This window comes from Mus pahari, chromosome 7, assembly GCF_900095145.1.
Source record: "Mus pahari chromosome 7, PAHARI_EIJ_v1.1, whole genome shotgun sequence".
NCBI lineage: Eukaryota > Metazoa > Chordata > Mammalia > Rodentia > Muridae > Mus > Mus pahari.
Window position 1 is genome coordinate 47530749 of NC_034596.1, and position 18161 is coordinate 47548909.

The following is an 18161-nucleotide window of genomic DNA, read 5'->3' on the forward strand; positions in this document are numbered from 1 at the left end:
CTTCTTCTTCTTCTTCTTCTTCTTCTTCTTCTTCTTCTTCTTCTTCTTCTTCTTCTTCTTCTTCTTCTTCTTCTTCTTCTTCTTCTTCTTCTTCTTCTAACCTAGTCTATCTGCTGAGGGATGGCCTGATTCACTGGTCAACAGGTTTGCCTCCTGTCCAGTCTTGGGGATGCATTTTCTCAATGCATGTTCGCATTTCTCATATGACTCTAGCATGCATTGACATGAACTTAGCAGCACATTATCTTATCATGTAGGTAGGAATCATGACCCCATTTTACAGATAATGTCATGAAGTAAAGATGGCAAATAATGATTGGTTATAGTGTCAATCTGAACTGTGTCTCAGATACCAGATTACTGACCTCTCTCCTTTTGCTGTTGTAATCATGACATTGCCTTGCTCCTTACTTCACAGTATCTGGATTTTCAGTGACTGTGATGGAAGTTTGAAGTAGCATGTGACTTCTTAGTGGTCTACTATAGTTGTGTTCACCATACCAAGTTCTAGTTTTCATGTATGCTTGTCAGTTTCAATAGGCTTGAAATTACCCACTACTAGTATCACTGAAGATTCTAACTAGGGAATTGTTTACTTTCAGTAAGACAGTGGGAAAGAATGCCTTGTGCCACTACAACTGATATTGTGACACAATTTGGGTTTTTATTTTCTTTACTCAACCGTAAGTCATTCAGAGGCACAGAAATAACTCATTTGCCATCCAGACCTCAGTAAGCAATTAGTACAGCTGGAGGGCTTCTCCATCAAGGAAAGCCCAGGAGCAGGCATGGGAATGGGGGCCAATTTATTCCTGAGTTGATGCTCAGTCTTCTTGGAGAAAGAGAGTTTCATTTTCCACCTGGGCTGGTGTCACTATCACCTGGTCTGGGTGACAGGAAATCTTCTGACCTTGGCCCAGTCAAATAAAATGTGTATTTCTTGGTCAAATACAAATGGCTTTTGAATTATTCTAGATAATTCCCTTTACTAAAATGTCTCAGATTATCTTTTCCGTTCTTCAGTGATGAGTTAGTTCTATATCTCTTTTGAAAATGCAGCTCTGACTAGCTAAACCATAGTGAATCTCCATTCTCTAAATTTGGAGACTGTGAATTTAAATTTAGCTGAAAATGCCAGAAAATAAATGACCATCTTTCCAAAGGCATAATTCATTACCCTAGCTACTTTTGTTTTAGAAACACATTTTTACATTCTATTCTGACCGATATTGTGGGTATAAACTGGGGTTTCCTAATTACTGTTTTTTAAGGCCATTAATACCTATGTCTTTATCTTCTGTTCCCATTTATAAAAACAGGAAAATGTCAGACTGATGTTAGGGAGGGAATTTTTTCATTTGCATCTGGCATATAGGTAGCATGGGGCTAACCTTGTCTAACTGGCAATGCTTTCTAACAGACATGCTCGCTGGAAAAGAATTACTGTTACACTTCAGTTTCCCTTTTTCTAATTTTTTTAATTTGTTAGCCATAAACCACGGATCTTTTGTAGGTAGTCCAGATTCCTTTAATATGTATCCATCTAACTATACCTTACAAGAAATTAAGAGTATGTTAAAGGTTTTTGTTAATGGTATAACCACTAAAGCTATAACAACGAAGTTAGCCCTTGCCTTTTAACACCATCAGTTTTAAGGGGCTCACCTATTTTCAGCAGTTTACCTACAGTCTTCCCATGTCTGTACTAATGCATTCATTAATTAATAGATAATCAGTATGAGGGATATCTATGAATGTGTCATCTTATATAAATGGTGAAATCTGCACACTTACTGTGAACTTTGAACTACATATCACCCAGAATCGATTCCAGGGTTAGTGACCAGCCAAGCATGCTCAGACTGCCTGTGAGTTCTGGCCCTCCCACTCACTATCTTTGGTTGATTTGGGTGCCTGGTACCACTTATTACTCTTAGTTTTTATGACACATATTTAAAAACAACACCTATCTTTACGGGGTTTTAATGAGAACTGAATGAACTCCAAAGTATATTCACTGAAGAACTACTTTTAAAACATTGAACTCATCATATCCTATGTCCCGCCAGTCCCTGCCATTTAAAGTAAGACTATTCCATTAAGAGGAGACAAGTATGGATTAACAAGAATATAAATTTAAATACTGTAAGACTGCCAAGGCTCCCTATTCTAAAGGAATCATCACATATATGTATGTTCTCATACTGAACAACAGCAAAGCCCTAACAGTTCTAGGAAGTGGCAAAATAAAATATTCATTCTCCGCTGCCACACAAAGTAAGACAGGAGAGAAAGTGCTTAGAATATTAATGGATACAGTATGATAATAAAAATGTCAATGTCATAACTTGTGTTGGTAAGACTTCAAAAAAAGCATAATTTAAAACCCCAGTAAAGACTCACTGCTGTCACATCCATGACAACATGCCCAATGGGAACAATTCTTCTTGGCTGTTTCACTTTCTTTTTTAGCATAAATGTCCCATTTCTTTACTGGTAAACACACATTTCATCAAAAGACATTTTAGAGTTTGATTTTTGTTACTACTTAACCCAGTTTTGAACAATTTTTTTTGCTTCTACTCCAGTGAGTACAATGAGAATATTTTCACATTAATAATTAAAATGCAATTGAATGCCCAATATTGAAGATTGAAGTCAATACCACCTTTGGAGCGAGGGGATTACCTTCATGAGAAATCTCCTTCCATGGGTTGGGTGGATACATGAAGGCTGCATTCTGGATCTGATCATGGATATCTTCATCTTCATTAAAAGGGAAGGTACCACTCAGGCTCACATAGATGATGACCCCAACGGACCACATGTCTAGAGAGCGGTTATAGCCCTTGTTCCTCAGAACCTCAGGTGCCAGGTAGGCTGGGGTACCCACCACTGACCTCCTGAAAGACTTCTCTCCAATGATCCGGGCAAAACCAAAATCACAGAGTTTCACCTGTTGACGGTAAGAATTTGCTCATTACATCAATTCTGCCAGAGTACAAATGTATTCTACAGACATTAATTGTTCCTGGTAGAAAGAAATGCTACTCTCTACCCTCTAATTTTGAAGAAAGTAGTTTATGTCAGAAGACAAAACTGGTTTTTCATTCATGAATATGTTCTGAAAACTCCTTCCTTCCTATCCCAAATATCAAAAGCGTAATATGGAAATAAAGTATGATCCATTTTGAGAATGGGTCAGTAGGTAGGAAATCAGGCAAACTGGTTATGATGACCTTATCCCAGAAACGTATTTAAGTGAAAAATGAGGAATAAATAGAAAGTTGACTCAAGAAATCTATGGTGACTATCAAAATTAGCTCCATATTGGCCAGCAGGCAGGACCTGAACGTTTTAGCACAGCAAAGCCAGACATTCAACCTGACAAAGTATTGTAGATTTAGGGTCCCTAGAAAAAGGTCCAGTTTTTCCTACCCCTGTGTGTAGCAAAGCTTGCCCTTGTCCCCAGCCTCAGAGGGTAGTCAGCATCCCTGCAATCCTAAGGTATCCTCAGTGTCCAGGTCATGCTTTCAACACCGGGTGGGGTCCACCTTTGCCCATGCAGCCCAGCAGTAGATAGAGAAGGCACAGGTGAGTATCTATCAGCAGAACAGCTTCGTGAGGCGTGAGTGACACAGTGTGGTCCAGGATCAGATGCAACGAGGGAAGGGAAATGTTCAGGGGAAGACTTCAAACAAATCTGGGTTTAAGGAGGGGAAAATAGGTGCAGGGAGGTTGCATGGAGCCAGCTTTCAAGCTGGATTTCTGCTGAAGGTGGCTCTGTACTTGCCTGAGGGAAAGGGTCGGCTGATGCCAGCAACACATTTTCTGGCTTGAGGTCACAGTGAACGATGTTTTTAAAATGAAGATGTCGCAAAGCCACTAGTATCTATAAAGAAGAGAATCATCTAAATAACTCTGTTTTATGATATTACTAATTCATTTCAGGATATATAGCTATTTTCAAGATACTACTGAAATGAAAAGCAACATAAACTTGAAATATCAAGAAACCCCATGATGACCATTCTTGGCTGTTTATGTTCAAGACACTCAACTAGTCTATAGTTAACACAGCAGGTTGCTAGGGAAAAATCCATGGAAGAAGCAGCATACTCTCCCATGGTATGATAAAGCAGCAAACATGGGATAGACAAAAAAAAACTCACCACAAGGTACAGAAATTACTGCTTTAATTATCTACATTGAACTAGGTCTAAGCCACGGTACTATTAAAATTTCAAGACTAGCTTTAATGCTTAGGTCAGCTGAAATGCTACTAATCTTGTATGCTGGGCTCTGCATGACAAAAATATATGTAAGAAGATATACTTCACCCTTGCAATCTTTTCTAGTGTAGTTTAGATTGGAAAGCGAGACCAACCAACAAGGCTAGAGAGCTATAGTTAAACAGTGATAACATCTGATATTGAACACTGTTTTTTTTTTTTTTTTTTTCTGTCTCTAATTGATTTCTTACCTGAGTAATTAAAAACTTCGTTATGTGTTCTGGCAACCTGCCCTTTTCACTTGACAAGATCATCTCCAGCATGTCTCCATGGAGTTTTTCCATAACAACAAACACTCTTTCAGGCGTCTCAAACATACACTCCAAATTTACAACACCAGGGTGATGAAGGTTCTATTAAAGATAAATAAAGCACTTGTAGAAAATGAGTTTTTTGATACTGTTTGGCAAGCTCACTGATTACATGAAACTGTTGAAGCTTAAAGCTTGGAGAAACCAACACTTAAGATTCTTAGCACCTCCAAATTCCACATGTGCCGCCTTATATTTTTGTAATTCTAATGTTTCCAAAAAATATATCTTTATTATCTATGCATAGTGAAGTTATTTCTATACTGAAAAAAAACTAAGTTCTAGCATGGTGAATTGCTAATTAGGTTTTAATTAGAATACTATATTGAGATATGTATAATTTCTTAGGATCATCTCCAATATTAAGCATATTGTCTTAAAAAACCATACTAGGGCACATCTACATAATTTATATTTAATGCAGAAGAGACAATTTATACATGGGGTGCACATGACTGACTGAAAGGGCATCTCAGGCAGGATCTTCCAGACTTGTTTGGCCCCACAACCTGGGGTAGGAGGCAGAAGCTATTACAGAGTGAAGATCACTGTGAAGAGGTCAGCTCCTGGTTGGGCAAAACAACACACCATGCAGGGGTCCTTCATGGCTTAACCATATGATAAATGTTGGCACAAAAGAGTAGTGGGTAGCCATGGAAGGCTACATTGTGCCTGATATGCTGTCACATACAATTCCTCTGATTATTATATTATTCCCTCTTTGATGTTTAAATTTCAGTGATGTTATGGTTAAACTAAAGCCTTTAGTTAATTGACTTTTATGTATTTTTGTACAAAACAACAAAATCCTAACAGTACACAGAAATGGCATATTTTATCTGTATTTCAATGAGAAACAATAATATCAATATAACACATCATGAACAAAATTAACAAGTCCACCACCACAGGAAGAAAAAGAAAAAAAAAAAAAAAAAACGGGCATAGAAGTCACAAGATGTGTGTGCTGAAGTTCTGATTCTCTACAAAGTTGCCAAGTGCACCATCTTATCTAAGCATATAATTACTTTCTCTATTTCATCTAACTATGCCATTCTGCAGTGTCTTGGGAAACCTGGGCTCTTTAAAGCTCTGTGTCTGGGTGAGGAACAGGCACAATGAAAAATAAAAGAAAGACAAACAGAAATACACTTTGCTTGGTAAGTAATCCGAATGAATGTGTCAATCTGTAAGCATCCCTATCTGTGTTTAAGCTACACAGGTTCTTAGTGGTTTAAATAACCCTCCACTGATAGATCCTTTCTTCCTTTCCTTATTCCAAACCATGGCTTTAACAGACCCATTCTCAGGGTGGGGCTTAGTATATGTAACATAGACTGGAAAGATTCCCAAAATGTCTTAGGACAGAATTATGGAACAGATTACTAAGGTTTTCCTGTCATCTGCTTTGTGGTATGTTCATTGCAAACTCAGAAGGACTCTACAAATGGCCACTATTAAGTATTTTTACAAAACAAACTAAGGGATTTTTTTTTTTCGCTATTTCTCTACAAATGGTGTAGATAAATATACGGATTTCAAAAGAAGCCGCTTATTCAAGACAATATCCAAGTAAAGGCCATACATAGTGAACTGGAAAAGACATTTTAGAAATGTAAACTCATGTTTCCACTGCCCTTGGCTTTCATTTTCCAACAGTCTACTGCTTTATAGGTTTCCTAAAGCATGCATTAAGCGAAAGCTGAAAACTCTTTCCCAAAGTCAGGACTTTCTTCTAAACAATTGAGGACAGGGTCTTACACTATGTCCTAGTCTGGCTTAGAATTGACTATGTAACTCTGGCTAGCTTTGCAGTCATGACAATCCTCCTGCCACCTTCTTCTCAGTGCTAGGATTATAGGTGTGAGCTCCCATGCCCAGTTATCCTTTTCTAGATAATTTATAATGTATTGTTGAGACAAGGTAACATTTCCTCATGGATTGGTTTTATTATGGTCCCACTGAGCTAAATGATCAAATCTTTTATGTCTGATAAGAAAAAAATGTAGTTGGGCAGTGGTGGCACACGCCTTTAACCCCAGCACCCGGGAGGCAGAGGCAAGTGGATTTTCTGAGTTTGAGGCCAGCCTGGTCTACAGAGTGAGTTCCAGGACAGCCAGGGCTACACAGAGAAACCCTGTTTCAAAGAAAAACAGAAAAGAAAAGAAAAATGTATATAAAGGAGCAGGTCTACCTTATTTACCCAAGCTCCTACATAATATTCTTTGAAATATTTATTTAACCTGGAGAATAGATTATTTAAAAAGTAGAAATAGGGGAAAAATCAATCTTTTATCTCCCTGTATAATCAATGCCATGCATACAATTTTTAATTATGGAACACATGGTAATTAATTCATACCTAGATACATTCCAACCAAGTCTGTATGGCTTGATCAGTGTTATTTTTTAATATAAACATGAAGAGATCTAGAAATTCTTCCTGATATCCCAGGTAATTGACTTTGAAAAATGACTTAACATTGCCACAGTGGAGGACAGTAGCCTACACGAAGAGTCCCTTGCTAACTTCTGATGTTTGCAGCAGGAATTCAGAGCATGCATTTCACAGCAGAGCACATTCTGCAGGATTCTGACCATCTGTTTGTTGGATTTCAGTAATTTAATTTTCAGGAAATGAAACATTTGGTCAAGCACAGGAAAAATGTTGCCCTTTCACACATTGCAGACTATGACATCTCTACGGAGGGAATGTAAGAGCTTTCGAAAGCTGGGAGGAAATACCATTGGAGATAAGACAAGAATCTCTTTGACCTAAGGCTCCTAGAAAGATATGTGCAGTGAAAGGATAGCCATCCTTCGAAGCATTAGGAAGTGAATTAACCAAGCTGCACTTTTGGTTTCCATGTGTGCACTATGTTTCATATACATTTGCCTGCACAGTGCTACCTCAGCACTTACTTTAATGATAACGGAGTTGCTTTCCTTTATAACCAGAGTATTTATTGCTGACATTACGTTGTGATAAGCTATCACTTCCATATTGTCACCTTCTTTCTTCTACACTATTCTATTCAAACACACAGGGGCAAGAGATAAGAGAATAAAAGAAATTAGATCCAACGTAGCATTCAACATTTTAGGAGCAGAGCATTTCTGTGAGGCCTTCTGACTATTTTATCGGAAGGCTATATGAATCAGTTCATACCGCAATAGGAAAAACTTAAACATGAGAAATTCAGACAAGGATTCAGAACAGAATGATGAACTGAAGGAGGGACAACCCACTGCATAGAAGAGATCAGGAGTGCGAGGTGTCAAGGTTGAAGGTATGGGACTGATGATTTTCCTGCCCTTTCTCAGTGTTGAGAAAAATCACAGCGCTCTATCCACTTTCTAATTACAGTCTCTTACAATTTCTCTTCTATTTAGTGGTCCCAGAAGTCATAATCACCTAATGCTGTATGAAAAGGAAATGGCTTACAATGTCTTGATAGATATAGAAAAGTTATTTTGTGGGGGAAAAATATCAAATGCTGGTTAAAAATGGTATCCACATTGATTGGAAGCTCTCTTGATTTTCAGAAACTTATAACCATCTGTCTTTTGGAACATATATTCATTGAACATTTTCCAGCAATGAATCCGTGTCTTTCTACCCAAATTTACCATCTTTATCTTCTTTTGGTATACAATGAATTCCTGAGGCCCAATAGCCGAGGGTTACTCTAAAAACAGACTTATTCCTCTCTCTGAATAACATACTGTACTTTACAACTGAAGGCCTGCCTGCTCCTTCTCTCAATTGGATCCCCTCACCTTTGTCCTCATCATTGTACCTAGGTTTTACTCTTACATATTTCCTTAATCAACTGCTGTGTTAATGGATCTTGTTTTGGGATTGTTTTCCTTCAAGGTAATCATGAAAAGAATGGTAGTATGATTTTCCCAAGGTGATTCTGGTTTATAAGGTGGTCATCACTAGCTTCGAGAACACCTGCTTCCTTTCAGCAAAGCACAGTAAACCCATCAGTTCCTGTTTCTTTCATCCCCCAGCTCACTACTTCTCTTGAAGTATCTGCTCTTTTCCACATACTACCCTTCTTTTCCTTACCCAGATTACATACCTATTATTCCCTCAGCTTCCTGAGACAATTGATTTGCTACAAACTCAGTTGTTGGAAAGCTTTCATTGGTTAAGTTGGATCCCTTTCCATTTCCTGAAACTTTGGTATACTCTTCTTTTATAGCATTTATATTACATTGTTATTGACTTCATTTCTCTACCAATAAGACAGCAATCTCCTTAGTGTCCATACTTAATCAACTGAGCTCTCCGTCTAGCATCTGGGATATATTAGATGCTCCATATAATTAAATGTTATTGAAAAATGAACCTCTGTAATGCTTGACTTTATTATTATTTGAATAATATTCCTTATGGTCTAAACGATTTTATTTTAGGTATGATAATATATGTAATATTTGGTGATGATATACTACCATCAAGTTATATACAGTGATTTCTTATCAAAAGAAAATGTACATTGTAAATTCACTGAATTGTTAGTAAGCAACTTCTGGACTCATTTTTAATTACAAAAACTAATTCTATAGAGTCAAATGTCAGAAATGCTACTGCCAAGATGTGTTCCAAATTATTTACCTAATAGCAAGGATATGACGAAGCCAGTATTATTTACTTTCTAGGGACCAGCCCTCAAAATATGGCAGTTTTGACACCTGTTTGAAGAATTTCATTATCTTTCTTAGGAACAAACCCATGTTTTCCCTCTCATCTAGAAGATGTGTGCTTGTTCCACGTCTTTTTTTTTTTTTTCCTCTTCATGAGTAGTTTTCATTTCACATCAGTCTAAAAAAGCGCTAGAAAAGTTGTCAGAAAGAGACCAGGAAGGCAGCTGCAGCTGAAGGGCCAAAGATTTCTTTTGTGAGACCCCCCCTCCCATCAGGGGCATTCTTTCTTACATGATTCATAAGTTCATTATCTTCCTGAGGACTAAGGGAAAACAGCAGGCTATTTGTACAGTACCAATTGTGGTACTTGTTTTCATTAGAAACCAGTTTCAACTCCCTTCCTTTTGTTGGGTTTCTGTTTTAACTTGGAACAGGCAAGGCTACAATTGTAGTCTCAGGGCCAGAAGCAGCATTTCTGGAGCAGGTTCTTCAGAGGCAGTCCCCACAAATTTGGATTTCTGACACTGTACAAAGAAGTGAACAATAATGTCCTCTTTAATTCACTGACTGAATATTGATGAAGCAAAGGATATTCCCTTTGACCTGGCAAGAGCATGCATCAGGATAGCAACAAATGCCACAATCTTGCCCTTCATCTTATCCATCTCCCCATCATTTTCCTTGCTGCTGGCATATATTACAAGCTCCATAAACAAAAACCTCATAATTCTGTGGGTAAGACATCTTGTGTGCTCCTCTGTTTTCTCTGATATGGATTCCCTGTGCAGAAATTAAGTTGACATTGGGGATAGCATTTAAAATGTAAATGAAGTAAATACCTAATAAAAATTGGGGGAAAAAAAGAAATTAAGTTGTTAGGACTCCGTTCTTCTATGTGGGGTCTCTGAGGGACAACCTGCCTCCAAGTTTATTCTGGTAGTTGACTAAGTGCCGAAGTGACAGTACCCATTCCCTAGTAGCTGTAGGCCAGGAGGCCCTGAGCTCAATTTCTTCAGCACTGGTCTTTCCCTACTCATTATATGTTGAATTTTCACATTCGAAAACTCCCAGCAGGGTTTGGTCCCTCCTCTGCTTCCAGCTAGAGAGGACCCTTTACTTTTAAGGACTTATGTGTTGGCTTAGGCCAACCTTTCTAACATAAACTATTCCGATTAAAATAAGCTAACCATCCTATTTTATTCTATGTTAGTTACTTTTTTCTATTCCTGTGATAAAAACATCATGATTATGTAACTTATAGAAAGAAGGTTTCAGTTTAGGTTTACAGTTTTAGTGAGGCTGTTGGTGGGAACTGAAGCCAAGAAAATGAATAACATTGCTAACCACCGACCTTTAGATGATACCTCATAATGTCAAGGGATAAGGGAACAATATATTGTATATTGGATCATCTTGGGTACAAGAGCCAAATCCAATGCAAAGGACCTGGCAAGGAAGAGGCCTCCATGGAAAAGTGTGGAGGAAGTCTAGGGTATTTGGCTTGAATGGTGCATGCAAGAAGTCATTTATTCCCTGGTGTTTGTTTTTATGCCCTGAATAAAAGAATGGCACCACCTGCCATTCTTCCTCTTTAGCCTAGTTGTCACTGAAAATCATCTGAGCTACAGATGTTCACTTAGGTGATTCTAGTTGCTTCTTTGTTGTCAAAAGACTATCCTTGATACCAATGTCCCCATCCTTGAACATGTTCTCTAGGAAAGACATTACCAGAGCTTGGTAGGGGAATTTAAAGTCAAGACTTAGGTAGTAAAGAGAGTACTGGGTGGTACACAAAATGAGACTTTAAAATCCTTCCTAGTTCTAGAAGGGTATTCAACAAGAGTTAGGACACCCACCAGGCTGATAACACGGTGACTAGAGAAGCCAGGCAACATCTTGAGCAGGCTCAGATTTTGGCAGTTGCCAATGGTACCTATCTGTATGGCCCTGGTTGGCTGGTAAAAACAGTAAAGGCAATCAGAGGGCAATGACTGAAATGGATGGAGTTAAATATGATGTGTGAAATATGAATATGTGGAAGGCTGGCCTTAGGCATGCCATGAGAGTTGTCCACTCATACTCCCAGCATCCAGGAGATGGACACAGTATTGGTACTAGTAACTAACTCTACAGTGAAGGTAAGGAAAGCTTGCAAGACCGATCTCTCTCTAAGGCTATCGGAAGTCAAGGCTTGTTTAAGGGAGGGATCATAGGATCCACCCCTCCTCAAGGGTGTATAAATAGTCAATGGTTGCTGAAAAAAATCATAGTGGTAGAGTCCACATTCTCCAGAAGATAAACCTATTTAAACTTATTGGTTCATTAAACTAGACTTGGGTAGAATTCTTTGTCTATGTGCTATCTGTGGTGAATAGATATTTGCTCATCTGCCTAGGAAAACACACACTAAGCACAACAAAGTGATGCCTATTTATGCTGTAGTGTCTAATAAATTATCCAGGTCTTAGAAAAATATTATGTCTTGCATTGCATATGGGAAAACAGCTCTTTACTTTAGCTAATGGCATCTTCAGCATTGCTCTGCAATCAGTATCAGACCATGTATGATGTTTGTGCATGCATGTCTGGGTTTGTATGATGTGTGAGTGAGTGATATATGTATACGTGTGTACGTGTACTTGCATGTGTGTGTGATTGTGATATGTGTATATGTGTGTTATGTATGTGTGTGAGGTTGATGTGTGTGTGTGTGTGTGTGTGTGTGTGTGTACATGTGTGGGTGTACAAACCCTATATATGGAGGTTAGAATATAACTCAGATGTTAGTGCTGGCCTCCTATCTTGTTTGATGAATCATCTTTTGTTGTGGAGGGGATTTTTGAGGGGAAAGATGTGAATGTTAGGCTAGCTGGCCCATGAGTTCCCATAGATACTCCACACCACACTGCATGGCAGTGCTTTATCCACAGTCTGGAGAACCTCTAATAACTTTTAATGAAAACAGACATGCTTTATCTCTGCATCAAGAAAGGGCATGGACTTTGGGGAGTTATCTCGTGATTAACAATCCAGTGTTTGCTTCACATATATACTTATGTGAAATTTGCTGTAACATTTTGCATTCTACTGAGTGGAATTTGCTCAGTAGCAAGTATAGGGGTGGGTGAGGGGAGCAAGATCAGTATATGCTTAGTTAAAAGGTTACTTAATGCTGTCATTCATGTACATCCTTGAACATGCCCAGACACTACTCAGTCATTCTCAAGTTCACTAAGCCTGGAATGCTTCCATCAAGTTTTAGATATCAGAGTTGCTACAGAGATGTGGTAAATATAATGAGTCCTCTACTTTCCTTACAAAAGGAGAGACAGCTAAGTGCAAATGGAAGCCAGCATGCTGAGAAGAAACCCTCTCATCTCTCAGGCTCTTCTGCCCTTCCTTGATTTTTTTAGTGTACAGGATAATATAAAATGTCACATTCTATACCCAGCATCAGGAATCTTTCAAGCAAATCAAGAGAATGAGAAAAAAACTCATGGACTGTGAGAAAAAGATTTGTAAAAGATTCATTTTATCAAACTTTATAAGGGATTGCTCATAAATATATCCAAAGAGTTTCCAAAACTTAATGATATAAAATATTAGTAAAATAAAAATGAGTGAAGGTTTGGTACCTCTCAAAGGATAAAATAAACCTATACATCATATATCATCAAAGGAATTAAAATTAAGCAACATATTGGTACAGACCTGTTAGAACTACATGTAGACACCTAGATATCAGTAACAGCAGATTTTAATGAAAAGGTGGGGTTACAGTGCTCTTGGTCACAATTGTGAGAATGTAAATCGGCTCCACCACCATGGAAGACAGTAACAAACTCTTGTAAAACTACGTACAATTTGATTGCATGCTCTAATAATTATGCACCTTGGTACATACACACCGACATTCAAAAGAGTTTGTAAGTTAATTTTTATAAGCAGCTTTACTTATCTTTCAGCAGATGAATGAATAACTCATGGCATATCCAGATAATGAAATGCTATTCCACCCTAAAACATAAGTTATCAAGCCACAAAGAGCCTATGTATCTATCTCTATATATGCTTGTTTCTATGTATATGTGTGTTTGTATGTATGTATCATGTGTTCATCTATCTATCTATCTATCTATCTATCTATCTATCTATCTATCACATTACAAATTTAAAGACATCAATCTGCCTACATGAACAGCACAATATAGATTTTAACCCACAATCTGGGTTAATTCATAGGATTATGATTATCAGTATTTTTATATGAATGATTCACTTTATAATTTTGGAGGATAGGGAGACTAATTTCTATCAAGACAACTCAATGACAAACTTCACATACTCTGTATCTTGAAGATAAGTGTGTAGATCTTTAAACCCTAACTACGGACAGAATTTCTAGTAAAATTTAGACAAGAGATATAATATTAGAGAAGTCATGTAACACTTAAAAGCCAATAACAATGGCTTCAAACACAAAATGTAATGATTCAAGCTAATATGGGTGGGAGGAAACATGAGTTCTTAACCATAGACAAAGACATATGTATATGTGTGTGTGTGTGTGTGTGTGTGTGTGTGTGTGTGTGTGTGTATATATATATCTGGGTCCAATATCTATACCTCCATGCCTTCATTGATTTGTGCTTAGATTTGTATGAGAACCCCTTGAATATTACTCTTAAATTTTAATGTGATTCCTACTTCAATAGTTATTTTAGAAGGATATTTTCTTTGCTGAGATGGATTTTCAGAGAATTGTCCCTTTCTCCCATCTACTTGCTTGCTTATCAGAAAGCTGCACAGCTTTTTTGATTTTTTACTAATTTACATCTTCCTCTGTACAATCCTGATTTCCAGATGACAGTCAGGATCCATGATTGTTTTCACTAGACTTTCCAGCATCTCTGATTTGGAGACCATTATCCCCGACAACCCAAGTAGATTCTAAATAACTTCAAGCGTTTCATTCATTTCTATGTGATCCAGGGGACCTACCTTTCTTTCCTTAAAGAAAGGAAGTGTGTCACAGTAATATGTGAATAAGTATAGTTTCATTAGAAGAAGGGAAGGGCCAAATAAGAATAAGACAGCTCACCTCAGGATTCGCTATTTTTTTTCAAGCTGATTTGGGGTAAGATGGCACAATGAAGTAAGGATGCTCTGAGGATGGAAATTGAGGCTGAAGTACTTAAGAAGTATCAGTCCTCACGTGAAGTTTCATAACGGGATTGTGAAAGGATCATAGATGGCTCTTTGATAATAGGTGACCCTGCTATGGGAATGAGGATCAGATCTGTCTAAGACACTCAGACTGGGAGATGGAGGAGCTTAAGAGGGAAGTTGAGGAACAGACAGAAAGGAGAAATGGAATCTGGTAAGTACAGGGTGCAATAAGTAGGGAGATTTGTAAAGGAAAAATGAACAATTCTGTGAAAGGACTAAGTAAAGTTCAATAAAGACTGAAAACCAGAGACTGATGGGTAGAGAAGAAATCACAGGATATACAAAAGGCCCATAGACATATCAAACCAAAGTTATACAATTTATGGACCAAAGAGTTTATGAATTTTCCCCCTAAGTTCCACATAGTCTACATATACTCTACTATATATATTTTGCTTTATAATTCCAAGTGATTTTTCATAAGCTGTATCATTAATGGAAACTCTAGTATTATTCACTATATTTATAAATAAAAAGTATACTTCAAGCTGGGCAGTGGTGGCATATATATATATATATATATATATATATATATAATTTAAGAAAAATAGAAACCATAGCATATTAAACAGAATTACATTCATGAATATCAGCTAAAACTTGGTATATGCTCTGATATTGGTATGCTTGTAGACAAATTTCATCTTTATTCAACAACCATTAGAAGAGGATTTATATTCCATCAAACATATCATAATGCCCATATTTATAATTAGATTTTGAATGTAAAATGTTGAATGATATAGATATATTAGTTTACTATAATATTCTGGATAGTAATAAACAAACTTCCTTTAATTCCTATTGTGTTGACATGTAAAGAAATCAAAATAACATGAATATATCCCTTGGGAATTTTATGCAGCAACTTTAAACTCTATATTCATTAATATTTTCTCTAATAACAATAATGTATTTACAGGTAATGAAAACAGTTATAAATGGTTTATTTCCCTTGCTTTCTGCTATTAACTTAACTCCTGTTATTCAAAAATAGCTTGATAGCTTACAATTATAATGACTGAATAAAACCAACTACACAGATATCTACACAGAAAAATATATATGGAAAATTAAGAAGAATTCTGCTTTTTCTCACACCATACTTGCATTAATTTAAGGCTTTCTAGAATCTAAAATATGCTACTTTCCAGAGTCAGAAACCAAGCTCAACAAGGGAGAGTTGGCAGCACTACCCAAGGGCTATTTTTCTCCAGTAAGCACTACAATCTAGTCTCCTGTAGGCCCCTGGACACTTCTGAGACTTCAGGAACAATATAAGCCAGGGCACCTGCTTCCAGATGAGGGAGGGTAACCATTCCATATCTGGGAGTTCTTCCTGTGCAAAAGAATATGCCCCAGAAGACCCCATGGGAGTGGGTACTGAAGAAGGAGGAGCCAGTCTTGCTAAGATGTCTTTTGTTAAATTTATAAATATTAATTATTCCTAATGTCATAAATTTATACTGTGTGTGTATATGTATGTATGAATGTCTCTGTGCACAGGTGTATGTGCAGGCATGCAAGCCTGTTTATATATCCATCTGTGTCTATAGAAGCTATTTTTTGACATAGTCTCTTAAAGGATGGAGCTCTCTCACTTGTTAGACTGACTGGCCAGGATTATAGAAGCATGTTTCCTTTATGTCCAGGTTTTCATTCTAGGTGCCAGTGAACTGAACTCTGGTACTCAGGAATTTGGGACAAGCACTTTGCCCTATTAGCTATTTCCCTCATCTCAGCAATTAATTATTTTTTTCTGGACACAGAATAGCAAGTACCAAATCATAAATACAAGAACTGGCTGTAACTGTAGTTGTGGGTACAGAGACAAAGATCTTTGTGAATAGATCTTTGTGTTACATTATTGCCCCAAGGCACAAAGCAGCAATTTTAGGAATTCTGACAATCAGAAAAATGTTCTATTTCTATATAAAAAGGCATCAGTTTTTGGTTGTCCTTATCTCCTTTAGTTCCTTTCCTCCATCCCTCTCTATCAAACTCTCCTCACCTCTCTTTCTTTTACTAGGTCTCCTTATGTAACCCAAGTTGGTGTCCACCTAATAATCCTACTGACTCAGCCTAACTCACGTATTGAAACTATATGCTTACACTAACGAGCCTGGGCAAATCTAAACCTGCTACATTTACATGCAAAACTCAGTAAAAGGAATGAAATGAAATGGTAGATGCAGAACAATAAACTGCTTTGTTATTGATACATAATTGAAAATTTGAACAACATTTTGGGTCAAAACTTAATATTAACTTGCAAAAGTAGGGCTATTTGGTATGTATATTAAAACCTGTACTTATCAAACATAAGTTGACAGCATGCTAACCAGTTGGCAGACCACTGCTTAATTACCTTTTGATTTTCAAAAACGCTTCAAACAATTATATACATTAGACACACAATAAGTCTTATTAAAATATTCTGGTGTTGTAGGGCATTGTTGTGGATGGGAGTTGTGACAATTTTCGCATCAGAGAAAAACTCACATGAAGGGCATCCGGCAGACCTAGACAATCTATTTCTCAGATATGTGTTACTTAAATACCTTATTTGCTGATAGCTACAAATTCATTCAAGTAAAGGGGAAGTATTTATGAATGTAAGGTCAGTTTGAATCTAAAACAAATTGCTCTGAGCATGTCCATCCTGAAAATATGCCTATTTAATGAATATTAACAATATGTTAAACTGTGGTACTAAGTACATTAAAAAGATCAACTTTTCTACACTCTGGAGGGTACTGTTCAATTAAGTCTGACTCAATTTGCTGTTCCAGCTAAGCTGCTCATAATTATCTAGGCTGTAGGTATCTGGATGACTTTGGATTGTTTTACAGAAGTCAAGGAGGGGAATTCACAACTCTCAAATGAGAATCGGTTTTACCTGTAAAATTGCAACCTCATTACGAAGCTGACTTTCTTGTTTTGTTGGGAATCTTAATTTGTCAATAATCTTAATAGCTACATCTCTTCCTGTTTTACGATGTTTACCTTCAAGATAAAAATGAGAAACATTAAAAAAATTAATTAATTAGCAAATTAACAGTTGTAGTTAGTGAAAAGTGTTGGCCATACAAACTACCTTGAAATTATGTTCCATCTACACCTTTGATTCCCATTGTCCTCTGTCCTTGCATCCTGTTCTCACTGTGCTCATTGGCCCCTTCCAGACGGCCTCCCTCCATCAGTGTACTCCCTTGGATTTATGGTCTCGCTTTCTTGAACATTAGTGCTTGTGTGTCTTGACTCATAAAGACTCTACCTCAACTCAGCAATTACAGCAGCAGCTCCTGACAAAGTGAGAGCTTCTCCTAGCTCACTTTTCAGTTGCTGTGGAGACTATGCACCTCTGATACACTACCCTCATTGACTCCCTCTCTATGTATCTACTTTCCTCGCTTCCATTCTTCCTTGTGGAGCTCCAGCCCTGTTACCCACAGTCTTTCAGGTCCATCAGTGTCCAGTGTCCAAACTCCCTTCTGATTGCTGCTCTCTCATCTGTCTTATCGTCACCCTGCCTCACCATCAGCTGTGTGCTGTGACATATATTTTCTACACTCAACTGATCATTATTATTATTATTATTATTATTATTATTATTATTTTTGGTTTTTCGAGACAGGGTTTCTCTGTGTAGCCCTGGCTGTCCTGGAACTCA

The 18161-nt window shown here is 37.4% G+C and overlaps 1 protein-coding gene across 3 annotated transcripts in view; it reads right to left on the minus strand.

Annotated features, from left to right (window-relative positions):
• Prkd1 (protein kinase D1) overlaps positions 1–18161 on the minus strand; it is a 292314-nt gene that overhangs the window by 21184 nt on the left and 252969 nt on the right. For all 3 annotated transcript variants that reach the window (XM_021201591.1, XM_021201592.2, XM_029540841.1), the window contains 4 exons: positions 17388–17494; positions 4484–4645; positions 3794–3892; positions 2689–2956 (listed from right to left, as the gene is read on the minus strand). In XM_021201591.1, the coding sequence (XP_021057250.1) occupies positions 2689–2956; positions 3794–3892; positions 4484–4645; positions 17388–17494 (636 nt within the window). The remainder of the gene's footprint in view (positions 1–2688; positions 2957–3793; positions 3893–4483; positions 4646–17387; positions 17495–18161) is intronic.